General features: G+C 36.6%; 1 protein-coding gene across 3 annotated transcripts in view; it reads left to right on the forward strand.

The window, feature by feature from the left end:
* The window catches only part of PARP8 (poly(ADP-ribose) polymerase family member 8), a 173112-nt gene extending 167156 nt beyond the window's left edge, over positions 1–5956 (forward strand). For all 3 annotated transcript variants that reach the window (XM_055136503.1, XM_055136510.1, XM_055136494.1), the window contains exon 27: positions 5623–5956. In XM_055136503.1, coding sequence (XP_054992478.1) covers positions 5623–5725 — 103 coding nt within the window. In that variant the 3' untranslated portion in view covers positions 5726–5956. The remainder of the gene's footprint in view (positions 1–5622) is intronic.
* The last annotated feature ends 12637 nt before the right edge of the window (positions 5957–18593 follow it).

The raw sequence follows: 18593 nt of genomic DNA on the forward strand, positions 1-18593 counted from the left end.
GAAAAGGAAAGTAGTTGAGGCAGGAGAGATAGCTTCTGCAGCTCAATTTCGTTTTTCTGCTTAGTGGAGCCTCTCCCATTATCTGGTGTCAGGGGAGCTGGGTTCCCAAAAATTCTCAGGAGGGTTCCTCCCCTATGGGTCCAGGTCCCCTTTCACTAACCCAGGAGATCATAGATATCTCAGTGGCTTCTCTCTGGGGTTCCAAATGTTGTGATGAAGTTTGCTTAATCAGTCACACCAGCACCATCTTGGGTGTACAGGCAAAGAGATTTATTTAATGTCTTGGGCAGATCACAACTTGGTAGTCACCTGAAGTTTCGACCCAAAGTAGCGGCTCAGAACACTTTTGGGGGGAGTGAGGGGGTTGGACCACACCTGACTACTCAGTGCTTGCTCCTGGCTCTGCATTCAGGAATTACTCCTGGTGGTGCTCAGGGGACCAGAGGGGATGCCAGGGTTTGAATCTAGGTTGGCTGAATGCAAGACAAGTGCCCTGCACACTGTGTTACTGCTCCAGTCCCTTCAGAACACTTTTCGTAGGACATTTTTTCTGGTAATCATAGCAATGGTGAGACAAAGAGATGAGAGGCATAGTAATACAGTTTGGAGGAGGGGCCACACCCTGCAATTCTAAGGGATAACTCCTGGCTCAGTGCTCAGGGATCACTCCTGGTGGTGCTTGGGAAACCAATATGGGATGCCAGGAGTCAAACCTGTGTTGGCCGTGTAAAAGGCAAGCAACTTACCCACTATACTATATGGCCCCTGAGTGCAATTTTTCAGTTGGCCGCCATAATTCACCTGGTGGTACATAGAGGGGACTGACAATCATCCACAGTTGCTAAAAATCTTTGTGTTTAGTGCATTCTGTTTTAGTTTCCGTAGAAGCATTTATGAATTTGATAATTGTTTGGTGGCCCCTTCCCACCTAAGTAACATATTGGTCTGGGTCCTTCAATTCTACTCTGAATCTTATCTTATGATTTATGGTCCATTCATCACTGCCTAGTTTCCAAATAGGTCAGCTTCTTAGCTTCCTGCATAGAAAGCTGTTTACGCTCCTGCTTATGTTTCTATCTTTCCCACTACTGAAACAGTACATCAAGATAAGGAATTTCTTAGGCCATGGGAGTACATGGAGACTAAAGCAAAACCAGTTTAACCCTTACATAGTACAATGCCAAGTGGAATTCTTATATCTAAGACTTGCCTATTGACCAAATCAAATGTTAGTTTTTATTTGATGATTATACATGCTTCATAATTGAAGACTCCCAAATGTCTTTGACCACTTTTTATTCTCTAAATCAAACTGTTGGTTTTTTCCTTCCATTTTTAATTTTTTTTTATTATTATTATTTGGGTCACACCCAGTGATGGTCAGGGGTTACTCCTGGCTCTGCACTCAGAAATTACTCCTGGTGGTGCTGGGAGAACCATATGGGATGCCGAGGATTGATCGAAACTGGGTCTGCCTCATGCAAGGCAAATGCCCTACCCACTTTACTATCACTCCAGACACTGCTGTTTTTTTTATAGACAATGGAAAACAGGCACATAGTAATATTCAACTTCAACTCTCACCCAAACACCCTGCTCTCTCCTCCTTCTATGCTCTGTTTTAAGTTTCTAGTTTATTTGGAGAATATGAATCTCTACTGCATTAACTTCAAATGCTTTTTAACGTGTAATATTTGGTGAGAACACAGTGTTTGTCTAACGAGGGAATAAAGGAGGGAATGATGGAACATCCCTGGAAAGGAAGTTTAGATTATGATAATGAAGGGCTCTGGTTCACATGCCAGTGACCTTAGGTTTTATTTTGTAAATGAAGTAAGGGTCATTTTTATTACTCTGGGAGGGCTGAGAATAATCTGAAATGAGGGTTGATGGGAGAAGAGTGATGACAGATCAGTCAATGTTACTACAAGAGTAAGAGTTGTTACAAGTCAGTTTTCCTCACAGCAGAATAAATGTGTTGACATTATTTGGAAAAATAAAACAATACTTGAATTGCCTTATGCAGTTAATACTATGTGTCCTACTCTTTGTCTTACTCATTGTAATTTCATTTGCAGTGGGGGGTCTTGGGGCCACACCAAACAGTTGTCAGGGCTTACACCTGGTTCTGTGCTCAAGGATTACTCCTGGGTTCAGCCTGGGGATCATGTATGGTACCTGGGATTGAAACCAGGTTGACCACATGCAAGGCAAACACCTTATCTGCTGTACTGTCATTCTTGCCCTCATTTTAATTTCATTTTAAGATGCTAGCCTAGACAGCTTAAATTAACTTCAGATCCCATTAATTGGATGCGGCCTATAATCTGAAGATCACTCCTATAGATGGTTGATTGGGCTGGAGTGATAGTACAGCGGGTAGGGTGTTTGCCTTGCACTCAGGTCGACCCAGGTTCGATACCTCCACACCTCTCAGAGAGTCCAACAAGCTACGGAGAGTGTCTCGCCCGCACGGCAGAGCCTGGCAAGCTACCTGTGGTATATTCAATATGTCATAAACAGTAACAGCAAGTCGCACAATAGAGATGTTACTGGTGCCCGCTCAAGCAAATCGATGAGCAACGGGATGACAGTGATACAGTGACAGATGGTTGATAATGAAAGCCTAAACCAGAGGCCCCCAAATTTATATGGCCTGCCAGCTCCTTTTAGAAGATTACTCAGTGCTCCCCTGGAAATCCACATTCCTAAAGAAAACATAAAGCTCCCCTCCCTGCCCCATTGTACCTGAGGCTGCTACTGCATCCTCAAACCAATCTTTCCAGAAAATGATGGAAAGGTTCAGGGAGGTCTGCACTCTCACCCCTTGGGTGACCTAAACACTGACCTAAAGAATAATTAAGAACATGGATATCAGATATCTTGGTAGTTGCATTTAGACAGTGAAGCAGAAAGTTTTCTTACTATGCATATGCAGATGATAAATACTGATAAAAAAAAAGGGGTAGGACAAAAAAATTAAGTCCGATTTAGCATTACTGTTTGTTGTTTTTTGTAGGAAAACTGTAGAGAAAGATGTGGAGGTAGAGTTTCTGAAATCAGCATATTGATGATAGTTAAAACAATGAAAAAGATTGAAATAATTTACAGTTTGTCATGAAAAGAAAGAACACGGTCTGAGCAGTGAAATTGTGAATAAAATCAGCATTGAAATGGGAGACAAGGAAAACAGAAGTAATAAAAGAGATTGGGAGGAATTCATTACCAGAAGACTAACTAGAAAGTAAGGAGATAATTTTATCATATTCTGGAGATACAGAAAATGGAATTGCCTGAATTAATCTAGTTAGGAGGCCACACACAACCAGTGTTCAGTACAGTCAGCAATGTCAGAAGAATGAGTTCAGTGAATTGATTTTTAAAAAGTGAAAACTTTGCATTTTTGATAAATTTTAATCAAAAACTAACTTCAAAATAATGGAGATAATAAAACGTAGACTGAATACTGATTAAGCATTTCTTAATGTGTTACATGTAGAAGACTTGGTAGGTACTGACTGTATTGTGAAGATAGCACTGTCGCACTGTTGCCCTGTTGTCCTGTTGTTCATCGATTTTGCTGGAGCAGGCACCAGTAACGTCTCCATTGTGAGACTTGTTGTTACTGGGGTTTTTTTTGCAGATTGAATACTCCATAGGTAGCTTGCCAGGACATGCCAAGTGAGTGGGATAATCTCGGTTGCTTGCCGGGCTCTTCAAGAGGGATGGAGGAATCGAACCCAGGTTGGCCGAGTGCAAGGCAAACACCCTACCCGCTGTGCTATTGCTCCAGTTCTATTGTGAGGATAGAATAAACCTAAATGCATATTAGGAAGTTTAGAATTGGAATATATGCGGACTAGCATCGGAAATTTAGAAGCTATCAAGAACCCAAAACAGTACTAAGTGCTTCCCTCTTCCTCCAAAGCACCATGGTTTTTGTTGTAGCTGCCCTGCTCAGATCCTCCTATTTAGTCTTTCTCTGTTTTACATAATCTAAATCCTAGGGGACTTAGCCTGACTGAGTAAAACACCAGTGGGGCCAGTAATTAAGACAGGTTTTCTCCCCATCTTGACTTAAATAGCTTAATTTACGTGCAGTCTAATGGGTAACCAGGATTTATGCAAAAAGCAGGACTAATATATTTAATTGCCCTATAAGTACATCTTTACACAGTGCTACAAAGCACCTGGCTTTATTTGTACAATTCTAAAACATTTCACTCTGCATGTTCTGTGGTTCTTAGACCACTTCTATCTAATCTTGTGATAAAATATAACTGTACCATGTATTTTGTTCTTTTCCAAGGGGTGCTTTCTTGGCAGTGCCTCTCAAACAGTTTTCAGGCCATGTCTTTGGATTGCAGTATTAGGGGTCTAACTACAGCCCTTGAAACTATCTCTCTAGTCCCATAATTGGGTGGTTTAATATATATATATATATATATATTTACACACATGTGGGGTGTATGTGAGTATGTGTGTGTAAATAGGTAGGTAGATAAATACTGTGTTGTAAAAATTAACCAAGTAATCATTCAACCATGGGTCATTTTTTAAGAATTTAAACTTAATATAAATGCAGTTATCACTAGCTATTTAAGTAGTGGATTATGTAACAGCCTAATCTTTCATGGCTTATATCATGTGCTTCATTTTACTTATTCTGCTTTTCCAGGAGACTTAAGGCTAGTGAGGAAAAGACAGTGGCACATATTAATCTTCGAGGTCCTGCTTACTTAACCCTGGTTATCTATTTTGAAGTAATTACCACTTCTCTAAAGCTTCTTTCTTGAAATCATTTTTATGAAGAAAAATTAATTCATCACCTTTTCTACTGAATATTATCACCAAAGTTCAAAATTTCATTTTCGTGAAACTCTTATTGCCCGAATAAGTTTAATTGAGGAAATGAATTATCTTCTAAGATGTAATTATTTCTTTCTAAAGGACTTAGTAATTGCTGTCTTTTAATGTTGTTTTTTTTTTACTTGAATTGCTTAGCTAAACGTAGCTGACTTGCATTCTTATGTGAAGTGCCACCATAAATAAGAATATGTTCTAGTCAAACTAAGTACCACAACTGGTGGGAGGGGTGGGGGAATGAAGCACTGAGGGTGAAAGAATGTTAATTTGAAGGCTAAAGTGGCAAACAAGCAGGACAGGAAGTGATTTCTGAGTCTCTCACTGACCAGAAAGTAAATCAGTGACGTAGAAATGGAGTTTAAAAGTCCAGAACTTAGGGATTATAAAGCTGGAGTTATGTTTTTTCCCAGTAGGCTACTGTAAAAATAACAACAGCTGTAGGGAAGACACTGGGGTGCTCCGTGTAGCTCGGGCATTATGTGGAGCTGAGAACATGAAAATTAAAAAAGAAAGAAGAGGAAAACTACAACAAGAAAACTGTTGTAGTTTTCATAACATGAGCACATTACTATTACTATTGGAAATATGGGCACATTACTATTACTATAATATGGGCACATTACTATTACTATTGGAAATATAGTTCTCTTGCTGTTGATCCCCTGGGGGCTGTATTTTACGATCAAATGACTTTTCTAAGCAACTTAAACGCTTTTTTAATGTCCCTTTATGACATCTTATGTTTCTGTGTTTTAGCTATGAAGATGGCCAAGTTGGAGATGCAAATATTAACACACAAGAAGGCGGCATTCACAAAGAGATTCTGCGAGTAATTGGTAATCAAACTGCTACTGGTTAAAGGACAACCATTTAATTAACATGATTTGAAAACCTTCCTCGGGTTCAAAGCTGGATTTTGAACTGAAGAAGATGACAAAATAATTTATTGTTATTATAAACAAGACTAACCCTTTGAATACGGATTTTTTTTCTTAGCATTTCTAAGTATCTTAATAATACCTAAAATGGTATAAAATTTATCACTTGTAGGGTTACGGAATCTAGTAATAAAATTACAGCAGCACTTAAACTGAAGTTTGGGTTGCTCACACAATAAACATATTGAAAAAACAGTTTTGTGCTGATATTTTTATATTAAGCTCTTTGATTGGACATTTGGTATTATATATCAACATTTTAGGTTACCAAAATAGAATTGAGAACGTTTTATAATGGCATCTAAATCTATAAGATACCTTGCAATAAGCGTTGGCACATTCTAATGTGCTATAATTAGTGGTATGCATATTCAAGTATTTTGGGGAGGGATGTTTCCTATTCTCCTAGGCTTTTACTTTCGTATAAAAATCAATTAAGTTTTTTTTGCCCCAAAGTATGTCATACATGTGTATGGATTAATGCATAAAATATGAAAAATATGATTATGCATATGTATTATCTACACATAAATGTTTTTAACAAAAGATGGCACAGATCAGTAAATCTATTCTTTCCATGAAAAGAAATACTAATAAGTAAGTGATAAATACTGACATGAATAAAACAAGGTATGGGCCAATTTTACCACATTTGTTCACTGAAAATATTTGTGATTATTTTTTTCTATTTGTTTAAAGAATTTAATCCATCAGTAAATATGAAACTTATTGGCACTGTTATCTAAAAGTTATAATTTGTGGAACATAGATGCCTTGGTGGAATAAACATATTCAAGTGATTGTGTTTGAAAGAAAGTCCTCAGAATTTAATCAAGCAGTATATATTTTTTATTTTCTATAATGAAACATTTTTTAATTTATTTATTCCACACCAGCATTTTTATATTTTTCATTAATACTTCTGCTTATTTTTTCATATTGAGAAAAAAGACAAACTTTGAAGTTTCTTTTATATTAAAAGAACACAACTAAGTTTATACAGAACAATAGCACCAGCTCTCAAACATTCTTTCCAGAATCATGTGCTCATCAAGCCATTTCTATTTTCGAGTTCAAAAGTTCTTTAGATCCATTTACATGTTTTAATTGACCGTGTTGATTTTCCTCTGTGATGTTTTTGAAATAGGCCATTCATAAAGGCACTCTAATTAGTGAGTCTGCAACTCTATTCAAATTCTGAATCAAGTCTCATATCAAATTCTAATTTATTTGGAAAGAAAAATTAAAATGTATCATCATTTACAAGTACGATGTAATAACTTACGTGTTTGTTTTCGTTGGCACTGAAGGTGAGGAGAAAGGTCAGACACAACTGTTAAGTATTGTTATTTGGAAAGTATTTATGAATTACTTGTTCTCTTATACTGTAAATAATTAAACATCCATTTATTTCCGCAGAAATAGACTTGAGGTGGTTGGGATATTAATCATTGTGATAGAATCCACTTAAACATTCATATGTTTCGATTTGTGCCTCTGTGCTCAAAGCCAGACTGAGGGCTAATATTAGCATGATAAGGCCGACATATGGTATCTTTTTGGTATCTGTGAGTACATATTTGAATCTGTGGGAATAGAAAACTCTAAGTTTCTTCCTGCTAAGACTTCTGAAGTCTCCCAAGTCAATTCATGTTTTACAAATATTTTTAAATGCAAAATTATTTCAAATAAATTTTGTTGGTCAGTCTATTTATGACATAAATCTGAAGGTGTACTATACAATTTGGGAGTAACAATCTTGGCACCCCACCTATTAGGCAGCTGTGGCACCCTCCAAACTTCCCCAGAGTGGCTCTGAGCAGAATATTAAAACTATAGACCTGGTCCATTAGTGCTTTCCATAACAGGTGAGTGATCTACAAGGAGAATAGTATTGGAAGTTTGTTACAAAGTCCTGCCAACTGATAAATAAGAGAAAATTCATCAAATGAACAAAGAAAGTATATTGTTAATGCCCACTAAAATAGTACAGAACAATAGACATCTTTTATGACAAAATAAGCATATTAAAATAAAAAGTATTCTAATGCTATTGCAATGCAGAATGAGCTATTTGGTTTATTTCAAAAGTCAGATGTCAGAAGCATCGTAATTCAATGTTCCAAGTAGAGCCAATCTTTTTATTGTAGTTTTGATGTGCTATAGTATACCATTGCTTATCATTATTTCCAAGGAATCTTACTTCAGTCACAGCATTTCGAAATGAATATTATGCTTCCAAAATGCAATCCAGGTCCTTAACATTTGTAAGTTTAAATTTTATTACCATTCTTGGTTCATCACCATTTTAAGGAAATATTATCTGTTGACATACTTGATTATTTTAAGCATTGCATTTATTGCATTATATAAGCTTTTGAAGTTTGTTAACTTGCGTTCTGTAATAGTGTATGAGTGTCTCATCCTTAATCTTATTATCAGATACAAGAATCCAACCAAAAGTGTTGTGAATGCTCAAATATTCCTCATTGAAAAACTTAGTTTAGAAAAGAAATCCCTCGATTATTGTTCCCTTTGCTAAAAACAAATGAGGAACTCTTTAATATGAAAGTTCATAAATCTTTAATACCACTGAAAGAATTTAGCAGTTACTTTATACTATAATACCATAGCTTGCCTTAGGGCATGAGAAAGTATTAGAAAATATTAAAGGAAGACTCATCATCCCTGTCATAAACTGGATAACTTCCTCAAATAGTAATTGAATGTCATGAGGGCTCAGTCAGTTTTTATTTGTTTACCATCTAAATGAATGGATTTCATGGTGGCACTTAAAGCACATTTTTAAAATATCACATTATTCTACTGTCCTACTGAATTCTACATTATAATACTACCTCAGGAAACTAATTGCTTAGGTAAATTGGGTTTCCATTGAAAGTAACAAATATAATGTTATAAAAGAAATCACAGAAAATTCAAGAGTCAATCTGAAATTTTATATATATATACATATATATCCATATATATATTAAGTCACCTCTTGAAAGTATAGTTACTTGGTTATTCAGTCTCTGGTGGGAAATCTTGTAGTACTAAATGAATCATGTAACGAAGGTGAAATTGTAAACTTTAAAAATAATTTTCTTTAAGGATTGTTATCTCATGAGCCAATGTTAGGTCCACACTCTTAAAGCCAAAATAATTGCCCACATTAGACAGTTGAAGGATTAAAATGCCCATCTGCTATTCCAGAATTTCAAGTAATTTGCCATTTAATATCTGCTAAATTTTTGTCAAATTATATGTAGATTTGATGTGTATTATTACCCAGTACATATTTCTTGGGAATTTTATATATAATACAATATATTAGGATAAGTTTTTGTAGGTCAAAAAAATTTCAAGTAGTTTTTAGACAAAACATATTCATGAGTGTGAAAAGCTGTATTGAAGAACAGATTACATTACACATTGCCAGCAAGGCAGTTAAAATAGTGCTTGCTTATTTACATAGTCAACATAATTTAATGTTCTAAAAATAATTTCTTCAATATGCCCAATATATAATGTATTATTTGAGAGATTTTAAAAACTGCAGCCACTCCTTTATGTAACCATTAAAGATATGCCTATGTTTCTTTAACTACCAGCCTTCTTTGCAAAATATTTCTTGACTTTTGTGCACAAAGTAGTACTGCAACCTGCTATTTAGCCTTTGGTGCCTTAGAGTTATTATAAATATTTAACAATATGTACATAATGTAAATACTGCCAAGAGATCACTAAGGCCAAATATTTTCTCTATTCACTTTTTATTGCACTTGCTTTCTATTGCTACTTAAGCCTCTTTTATCCAGCTTTGTAATAGTTCTAACATTGTAGCCAATGTAAATGTTTACTTTGAATAAATCTGAATTTGTTCAACAAGTATGGTATATTCGGGCACTATTTTGAAACTCGGTTAGGCCTTAGATACTTCTGATATGAATCTTGGTGCTGGGGACTAGATAATTGAAATTCTTACCAAACTCTGAAAATGATGTTTCCCTTTTCACTTCTATAATAAGTGAAACCCAACTTTTGCTTCTAAAATAATAAAGAATAAATGAGGAAAACTCTTTTTGCTAGTATTTGTCGATGTAGCTGTAATATATTAAATTGGTTATGTGTTGACATTTTAATTTCAAATTCTCGTGAGAAATACAGGATCGAACGTTTTTGAACATTGTGTGTGTGTACTCAAAACTCTTAGCCATACCAAAAGGAGGATTTCAAATAAACCGTCCTAATCTTTCTAAATATTTCTGACTTTATTAGCAATTATGAAATGAGTTTTACAGCACCACTTTGTAAGGGCCAGAATATAGTACAATAGGTAGGGTAATTGTATTGCTTATGGGTCAACAATATTTGATCCCCGGATCCCCGGTACCACATACAGCCCCCTAAACCCCTGCAAAAATGATCTCTGAACACAGAGACAAGAATAAGTCCTGATCACTGCTAAGTGTGGCACCTCAAAACAAAAACTAAAAAAAATCAATCACTTCAATAAAATGTTTCCCATTAATTATGTAAGATATTATAAATATAGATCTCAAAACACACAAATAGCAAATATAAGGAAGTAAGTTTATTTTATCATAATCATTAAAATAATGCTTAGAAAACTTCAATCACTTCAATAAAATATTTCCCATTAATTATGTAAGATGTTATAAATATAGATCTCAAAACACACAAATAGCAAATATAAGGAAATAAGTTTATTTTATCATAATCATTAAAATAATGCTTAGAAAACTTAAGTTTATTGAAACTGAACTATTAGAAATGTTTTCTTTGAGTCTAGTATACATTTTGGCAATCAGTATAGGGGATAGAGAACATTAAATTTTGTGTTGACCTTAAGGAGCCTTTAGTCTTTTTTGGCAAAATAAGAAAAACTCATTTGGAAGTAATTTGTGTATATCTCAAAGCCAAGAAGATGAATGGAAAAGATGATAAATACGAACAAGGATTAGAGGAGGAACATCAGCTACATCATAGTAAATGGGGCAGAATTGTGGAGAATTCATTCCATTAGCAGGACCCGAGGTGCCTAGTGGATCCTCTTCAGTGTGAGTAGAAGGCCTTAAAATCAAAGGTGGAAGAAAAACAGCATGTGAATAGAATTCACAGGTGAAGTGAATATGAAGGAAGAGAGCTCACATCTTGAATGAATCTATCTATCTCTTGTAAACACACTTTCTCATAGCTATTTGTTGAACTAATAACTAGCATAGATGTTATTTTAATTTTCAAGTTAGTACCAGTAAGTGTTACATTGCCAAGTTCAAATGACTAACCATGTAGTTTTAATACTTATAATGCTGAATATAAATATTGTTTTGTTCTGTTTTTGCTTTGTTACTTATACATCAGAAAGTACTTAATTTTTAGTTTGTCATTTCTCAATCAAATTTTGCTGATTTTTTTTCCCTTAAAACTCATTCATGGGGGCTGGAGCAATAGCACAGCGGGTAGGGCATTTGCCTTGCACGTGGCCAACACAGGTTCAATTCCCAGCATCTCATATGGTCCCCTGAGCACCGCCAGGGGTGATTCCTAAGTGCAGAGCCAGGAGTAACCCTGGTGCATCGCCAGGTGTGACCCAAAAACCAAAAAACAAACAACAACAAAAAAAAACTCATTCATGTGTGTGTGTGTGTGTGTGTGTGTGTGTGTGTGTGTGATAGGAGCAGTAAGGGAGGCCATGCCTATAAGGTACCTGGGTCTTGTCCCAGCAGTCTAGGGGACCATGTGGGATTGACCCGGCCTTACCACATGCTGAACACATGCTCCAACCCTTTGACCACTCTCCCTGGCTCAATGTTATTTACTTTTTTTTTTCATTTGGGACTGGAGGTGTAGGGGGTGGGTGTTGGGGATCAAACTTTACACATACAAGCTCTGTTGCTGAGCAGTAACCCGAGGCCTCAAATCTCAATCTTACTGACTTTAGGGAGTTATCCTTTTCCCAAAGAAATGCCTCCCTATGGAATTTGGCAGGAGTTAATTTTTTGTCAGGTTAAGTTTCCCAGTCACCTCTACCCCCTTTGAAGGACTACTGATAACTTGGCAATAAGAAGTTGTTGTTTTTTTTAAGTTATATGAGCTGATTTTTCAAAGGAGAGACAATATTGAAAGTCTTGAAAATGTGTTGCATTTTAGGGCCTTCTATTCCCCAACTTTCAGTTTTCTGTATTTCAAATTGCAGTGACTTGAAACATGTGTGTGATGAACACTGAAATTTTCAAGGATATGAGATATGTATATCTTTAAAAATAATTTATTCTGTAATTTCAAATGAAAGAACATTATAATAGGATTTATTTTATGTAGTCCATTATAATTTAGAAGCAACTAAAACGAGATTATTTTATCTTTTTGTTCAAAGTATGAAATATGCTAACAAATGTTCATTTTGTATAGGTAAGATGTTAGTTTACAAAGCTCTCACTATGCTCTAAGCACCTGTGTTCTTTTTTTTTTTTTTTTGCTTTGGGTCACACCCGGCGATGCACAGGGGTTACTCCTGGCTTTGCACTCAGGAATTGCACTTCCCTGGCAGTGCTCAGGGAACCATATGGGGTGCTGGGAATCGAACCTGGGTCGGCCGCGTGCAAGGCAAACACCCTACCCGCTGTGCTATTGCTCCAGCCCCACACCTGTGTTCTTTCTAAATAAACATTTTTTATTTTTGTTAATATCTCAGGCTGTTAATACATATAATTATAAGAGACTTGTGAAACAGTCAATGAAGAGTTATGTCTGATTGCTTGAAGAACTCTCAGGAAACATTAAATAGTGTGGGGCTGGAGCAATAGTGCAATAGGCAGGGCACTTGCCTTGATTGCAGCTGACCCAAATTTCATCTCTGGCATCCCATACGGCCCCACAAACGTTGCCAGGAGCAATTTTTGAGTGCAGAGCCAGGCGTAGTATTCCCTGAGCACCAATGCTTGTGTCAAAAACAAGTGATTAAGTTGCATCACATAGTCTGGGTATGGTTTTCTTTTAGAGAATCTGGAGTCAGGAAGTTTGCTGTACATGTGATTGGCAATGGGAAAATTGTCCAGAGCCTGGAGTTAGTGACATCATGAAAATGAACTTACTCAAAATTACTTAAAAAAGTTGATCTGGGTATGAAAGTCTGCAGAAAAGGAACTGAGGAAAAGGATTGATGGAATAGAAGAGAATGTAGAAAAAATACAGAGAAGAGAGCCAGCTACTGTGTCAATTATTTTAGTATAACTATAAATTGAGACTAATATTCTTCTAGAGTTTCTGTTGGAGATCATTTGGATTCTCCTATTCCTTTTTGAGTTCAAAATTGAACTGAGGTAATGGCCTGGTAATCTTCCTTCCACATCAAGGATATTCTAAGCACATACTTAGCTTATGAGGGGATACGTACAGAATAATGATATTCAGGACAGGAAAACAAGGTTTGCAAAATCCTATCCCTCTACCTGTAAACCCCAGACTTGCTAAATACTGAAATGTATGAAGTTAATTTAGAAAGTCTCATGACTTAATATGATTTATAATTTGCCAATCCATTAAATGTTTTAGTGTGTCTGTGTATGTAGGGTTTATGGATACGTAATCCATTTACACGTCTGTATGTATGCATGTACAAAGGCACTGTGACCTGGGGAACATGTAAGATATATCTGCAGGATGGTAGTATACTGCTCTATTTTCTACTTGGACATTCTATCCACTGTGAATAGTTTTTACTCACTCCTCCATGTTGTCTGATGATTCCAGACTGGCAGCTCTTATTTATTACCCCTACTCAGCTTCAATTTTATGTGCAAAACACAATTAAACATCTATTCCTGAATGTTCTGAGGGTACCTAAAACTCCAACCAGTGGCTCCATCTTCTAGACCTCTGTTCTCTTGTACTTGGCTCATGACACATCTTCCTGTTTATTCCAGCCAAGAGACAGATCATGTCCCGGCACTCAATCCCTCCCATCTGATTAGTCCCCAGATCATGTTAATTCCTCCTCGTGAGTGTGTTCACATTTTTCTAACTCTTCTGTGAATCCATTTCAAATTGTTATGTAGGTCATATTATCATCCTTCAGCAGCATACCTCGAGTATGGTAGAGTAGTAAAGTATTAATACTCAATATATTCCTTCTATTCTTTGATACCTGCTAGCTATGCTACTAGATATAACAACTGACTCAAGATAGGGTTAAAGATTACGTGATCTTTCTGATTTTGTACAACCCTTACTTGAATTACTTCAGTGTCTTCCAGTTCATCATTCAAGGAATATTTTCTAACTCTGCTTCACTCTTTTTTCCATCCCAGCCTCATTTTTCAGCATCACCACCTCCATGCTTTCATTCAATTTTAAATCCACTTGCAATTCCTTGCAGTTCAGAGTAGGGCCCCCTCGCTAGTCACCTCCCCACATGCATTTTTTCTCTCTGTCCATGACAGCCTAACTCCCCATTTCCAATGTCTAGCCCTCAATCTGTTCTCACTTTCTAAATCCCTCATATTTTCAGTGTGGAACAGATGTTCATTATGAATCTCTAAGAAACTGACCATAATCTTAGCATACAGTGAAAGGCTTTATTGATTTGACCGTTTCTTCTATCCTGCTAACCCCTAATTCATGATATCGAGCAAATAAATATTTAGCATTTAATAGACCATAAAAAAGAAATTAGGAATTTTAATCCGATAAAGATGGTCTTCAAATTAAGTGACATTAAAACCCAAAATATTTAGAGTGCCTTATAACTGCAACTGGCATATTCTAAAACCTAAGCAGCTACCCCATAGGCAGGGAAATATAACAAATCAAAATGTCATTACCAGCACCACCATCATTATCATCATTACCTATTTAAATCACCTGAATTAAAAGTAAGAAACTCTAGATATTTGTAACCTCTTGTCACTCTTTAATTATATATTTTCTTCTTCCCATTACTCATGTGTATCTTAGGGAGCAATACCTGGGGTGGAAGGTCACTTTGAAGGTCATTTTGAGGGCTCAGAATGAAACAAAATTGCATACTTAAATATTTATAATTTGACGTCAGTAATTTGCATGACTAAAGGATCATTGCTTCCCTAAATAATTACCTTAAATAATGAGCTTTTTTAGCATATTTAAAAGCTCATTTACAGGTCATTAACTACTTGACATACATGGAATAGAGATACTTTAAGCTAGAGCACTAAAATTCATTACCAATAAAAATAAATCAGTGATGTAATTAAAGTGCATTTGTAATTATAATTCAATGGGAAAGCAAGGTTCGTTGCAAAGGAATTTTATTCTTCTAACATGGTTTAAATTATAATGAGCCTGAATTTTATTACACATACTAATCCTGTGACATACAATGTGATTTTTTCAGCTGTGTAATTGTGAATTTACCTCTATGCTCTGTTTCTTGGTTAGCTTCTAGGATACATATTTCTTAATAGCTGTAAGCTCATAAAATAGTCAATTTTTTACTTAGAATATGCAGCTGTAGTGGAGCAATGTAACTTTCTGCATCTCATTATTTGGATTTTCTTTTCTTTTAATTTTTTTTGCCTTTTGCAGATCTATCCATAATTCAAGGCCAAGCTAGCATGCCCTCATGTATACAAATGCTTTCTGCACCACCCAGCCATAAATGATGTCTCCATGATCCAAATTCCTCAAATGCTTTGTGTTTTACTCTGACCTACAGGTCTCACACTTTCTGGAGCTCGCTGTATAAAAGAATTACATTCCTGAATCTTACACTCCACCTACAAGCACAATAATCTCTGTCAATGTTTTGCTTAGTTTTATAAACTTTTTAAAAGTACTTGTTAGTCTTCCAGCCACATCTGATTGTGCTCATGGCTTACTCATGGGTTTGTGCTCAGGAATCACCCCTTGCAGGGCTCAGAGAACCGTGTGTGGTGCCAGGGATTTAACGCAGCAAGACAAATCCCTTATTTGCTGCACTATCTGTCTGGCCCTAAATTTATTCTCTTAAACTTGAATTTTTCATCTTTTGAAAAACCCTGTGATTAATTTTGTAAATTTCTGAATAAAGTCACAAAGAATAAATCTAGTCCCTTTGGACTGAAGGTGATCATCATATCTCCCTCTCTTTAATAGATACTTCAGCTCTGATACCCAGCCAGGGAAAGCTACCATTTAGCTTTCTAATGGATCAATGTAAAGATTGGTATATACCACTTCCTTTTCTCCTTCTCTATGGGAGTTTCCTAAATCTACTGAGGATGAAAAAAATTGCGCCCACTAAGGCAAGATACTCTGCCATGTGTAGATATTTCAAAAATGACATGCATAATTCATTTTTAATTATAAGAGAGTTTAAAATAATGTGTAAGCAAACATTACATTTCATAAACATGCCAGTTTTGTTTGTCATGTTGTCTGATTGACATCTGTTTATAGGAATCAGGGATGCTATTTTAGCTTGCATACTTCTAAGAATGGGGGTTCTGAAGTATATATGAGCACACGTTCTCACTGAAAACTTTGTCTCTTATTAATCCCCCCATTATTCTCTCCACTATGCACCTACAATAATCGGCAGTTCTAATATTTTTTAATAGGCATTAAAAACATTTTTAATGTTTTTTAAGCTCATGGTATGTACCATTGTTCTCTAGATGTTCCTCTCTCTCTCTTTTTTTTTTTTTTTGCTTTTTGGGTCACACCCAGCAATGCTCAGGGGTCACTCCTGGCTCTGCACTCAGGAATTACCCCTGTCCATGCTCAGGGGACTATATGGGATGCTGGGAATCGAACCCGGGTCGGCCACGTGCAAGGCAAACGCCCTACCTGCTGTGCTATCACTCCAGCCCCGATGTTCCTCTCTCTTTACCTACACTCAGTGGCTCCTGCTTTAAATCTCTACCATTCTTGTCAATCCAGACATTTTTATATTTTATCAAATTGGGTATTAATCCTGAACCAACTTAACCTTCAGCTCAGAATTCTGTCTTTCATCTTTTTATTTCCATTTTTAAATTTGGTCACTATGAATTACAAAGTGACTTTGTTTTGAAGGGACTTTATCTGGTACTGCCAAAGATCTATACCACGCCTCATTTGTGCTCATCCCATGGAGATGTCTGTCCAGCTCTGATGTACATGTTGCTTGATTCTTTTTGTCAGACCCTGTGTCTTTCTAATCTTTCCATTTTCTTGATGTTTTACACATTAAATATAAGTGAAATTTATATTTTCTATCTGATTATTGAAGAGGTAAAAACTAGTTTAAACCAGGGATGTGACTCAGTGGAAAAATACATCATCTATGGGCTGGAGCAATATAGCACAGCGTGTAGGGCAGCTGCCTTCCACACGGCCGACCTGGGTTTCAATTCCCAGCATCCCATATGGTCTCCCAAACAGCACTATGATAATTCCTGAGTGCAAATCAAGGGGTAACCCCTGTGCATCTCCGGGTTTGATCCAAAAAAGGAAAAAAAATACACACCGTATATGCAAAAGGCCTGGGTTCAGTCCCTAGCACCACCAGCACGTGCATAGGCACATGTGTACACACGCGCACACACACAATGATAACGTGACTTCATGGGATGTTTTGAGTTTGATTCAAATTTCTTAAAGCTTCAAGGTATGTGTTTATTTTTGCTAGAATATAGTGTTGAATGGACTGGAGCAATAGCACAGCGGGTAGGGCATTTGCCTTGCATGCGGCCGACCCGGTTCAATTTCTCTGTCCCTCTTGGAGAGCCTGGCAAGCTGCCAAGAGTATCCTGGCTGCAGGGCAGAGCCTGGCAAGCTACACGTGTCGTATTCAGTATGCCAAAAACAGTAACAACAAGTCTCACAATGGAGATGTTACTGATGCCTGCTCGAACAAATCGGCGAACAATGGGACGACAGTGCTACAATGCAGTGCTACAGAACTACAACAGATTTATATGATTGGGTTTGGATATGCCATGTTCTATCACCAATGTCTTCACCATTGTCTGTTTCCCTGCACCAATGCCCTCAGTTTCTTTCCAACTTACCAGTCTGCCTTTACTCACCGATCTGAATGAAAACTCAGTATCTGTAAATGTATGTACATATATTTATATGTGTGTGTGCGTGTGTATGTATTCTTTCATTAGACTCCTCCAGATAACCTGTCTTGTGTGTATGTATGTTGTGTGTGTCCTTCACTACCCTGAATAAGTTAACTGCAAATATTTTTTGATGAATAAATTATGAGAGCTAATTTGAAAGCTTCACCCACAGAGCAGTGTTAGTTATATGCTATTGACACTTCCTTAATTGGTTCTGCCCCTACACCCCAATGCCCAGAGTGCTAAACTAGGGACACATAAAAGTCTTTATAATTTTTCAAGTTCATTAAAACAAAGGATGACTTTTTTGAACAAATAACAACTAGAAATCCTCTCTGGAATAAAAAGAAAAAAAGGAAAACAATTGAATTGCAACTTAAAATTCTGGCTGTTCTGTCTCTTGTTTGGTCTTGAAAAAATACAGCCACCTTGATATCATTCACTGCCCTGTTTCTCACAGCAAAGCCTTGTCAGATGTCAGAATTAGCATGGTCACTGACCACAGACTGACATGAAAAGGGGAGGGGAAACCCTTAAAATTTTCCCTCTTCCAGCTACTTAGCCTCCAGGATCCACTTGCACACCACCCCCTGCCCTGCCTTGGGAAGACCATATACTTCTTGTTTCACTTCCAATTATGAAAGTGTCATGAAACTCAAAAAACCAGTATTTATCCTCAACACACTTCAGGACT

Source organism: Sorex araneus, chromosome 1, assembly GCF_027595985.1.
Source record: "Sorex araneus isolate mSorAra2 chromosome 1, mSorAra2.pri, whole genome shotgun sequence".
Taxonomy (NCBI): Eukaryota; Metazoa; Chordata; class Mammalia; order Eulipotyphla; family Soricidae; genus Sorex; species Sorex araneus.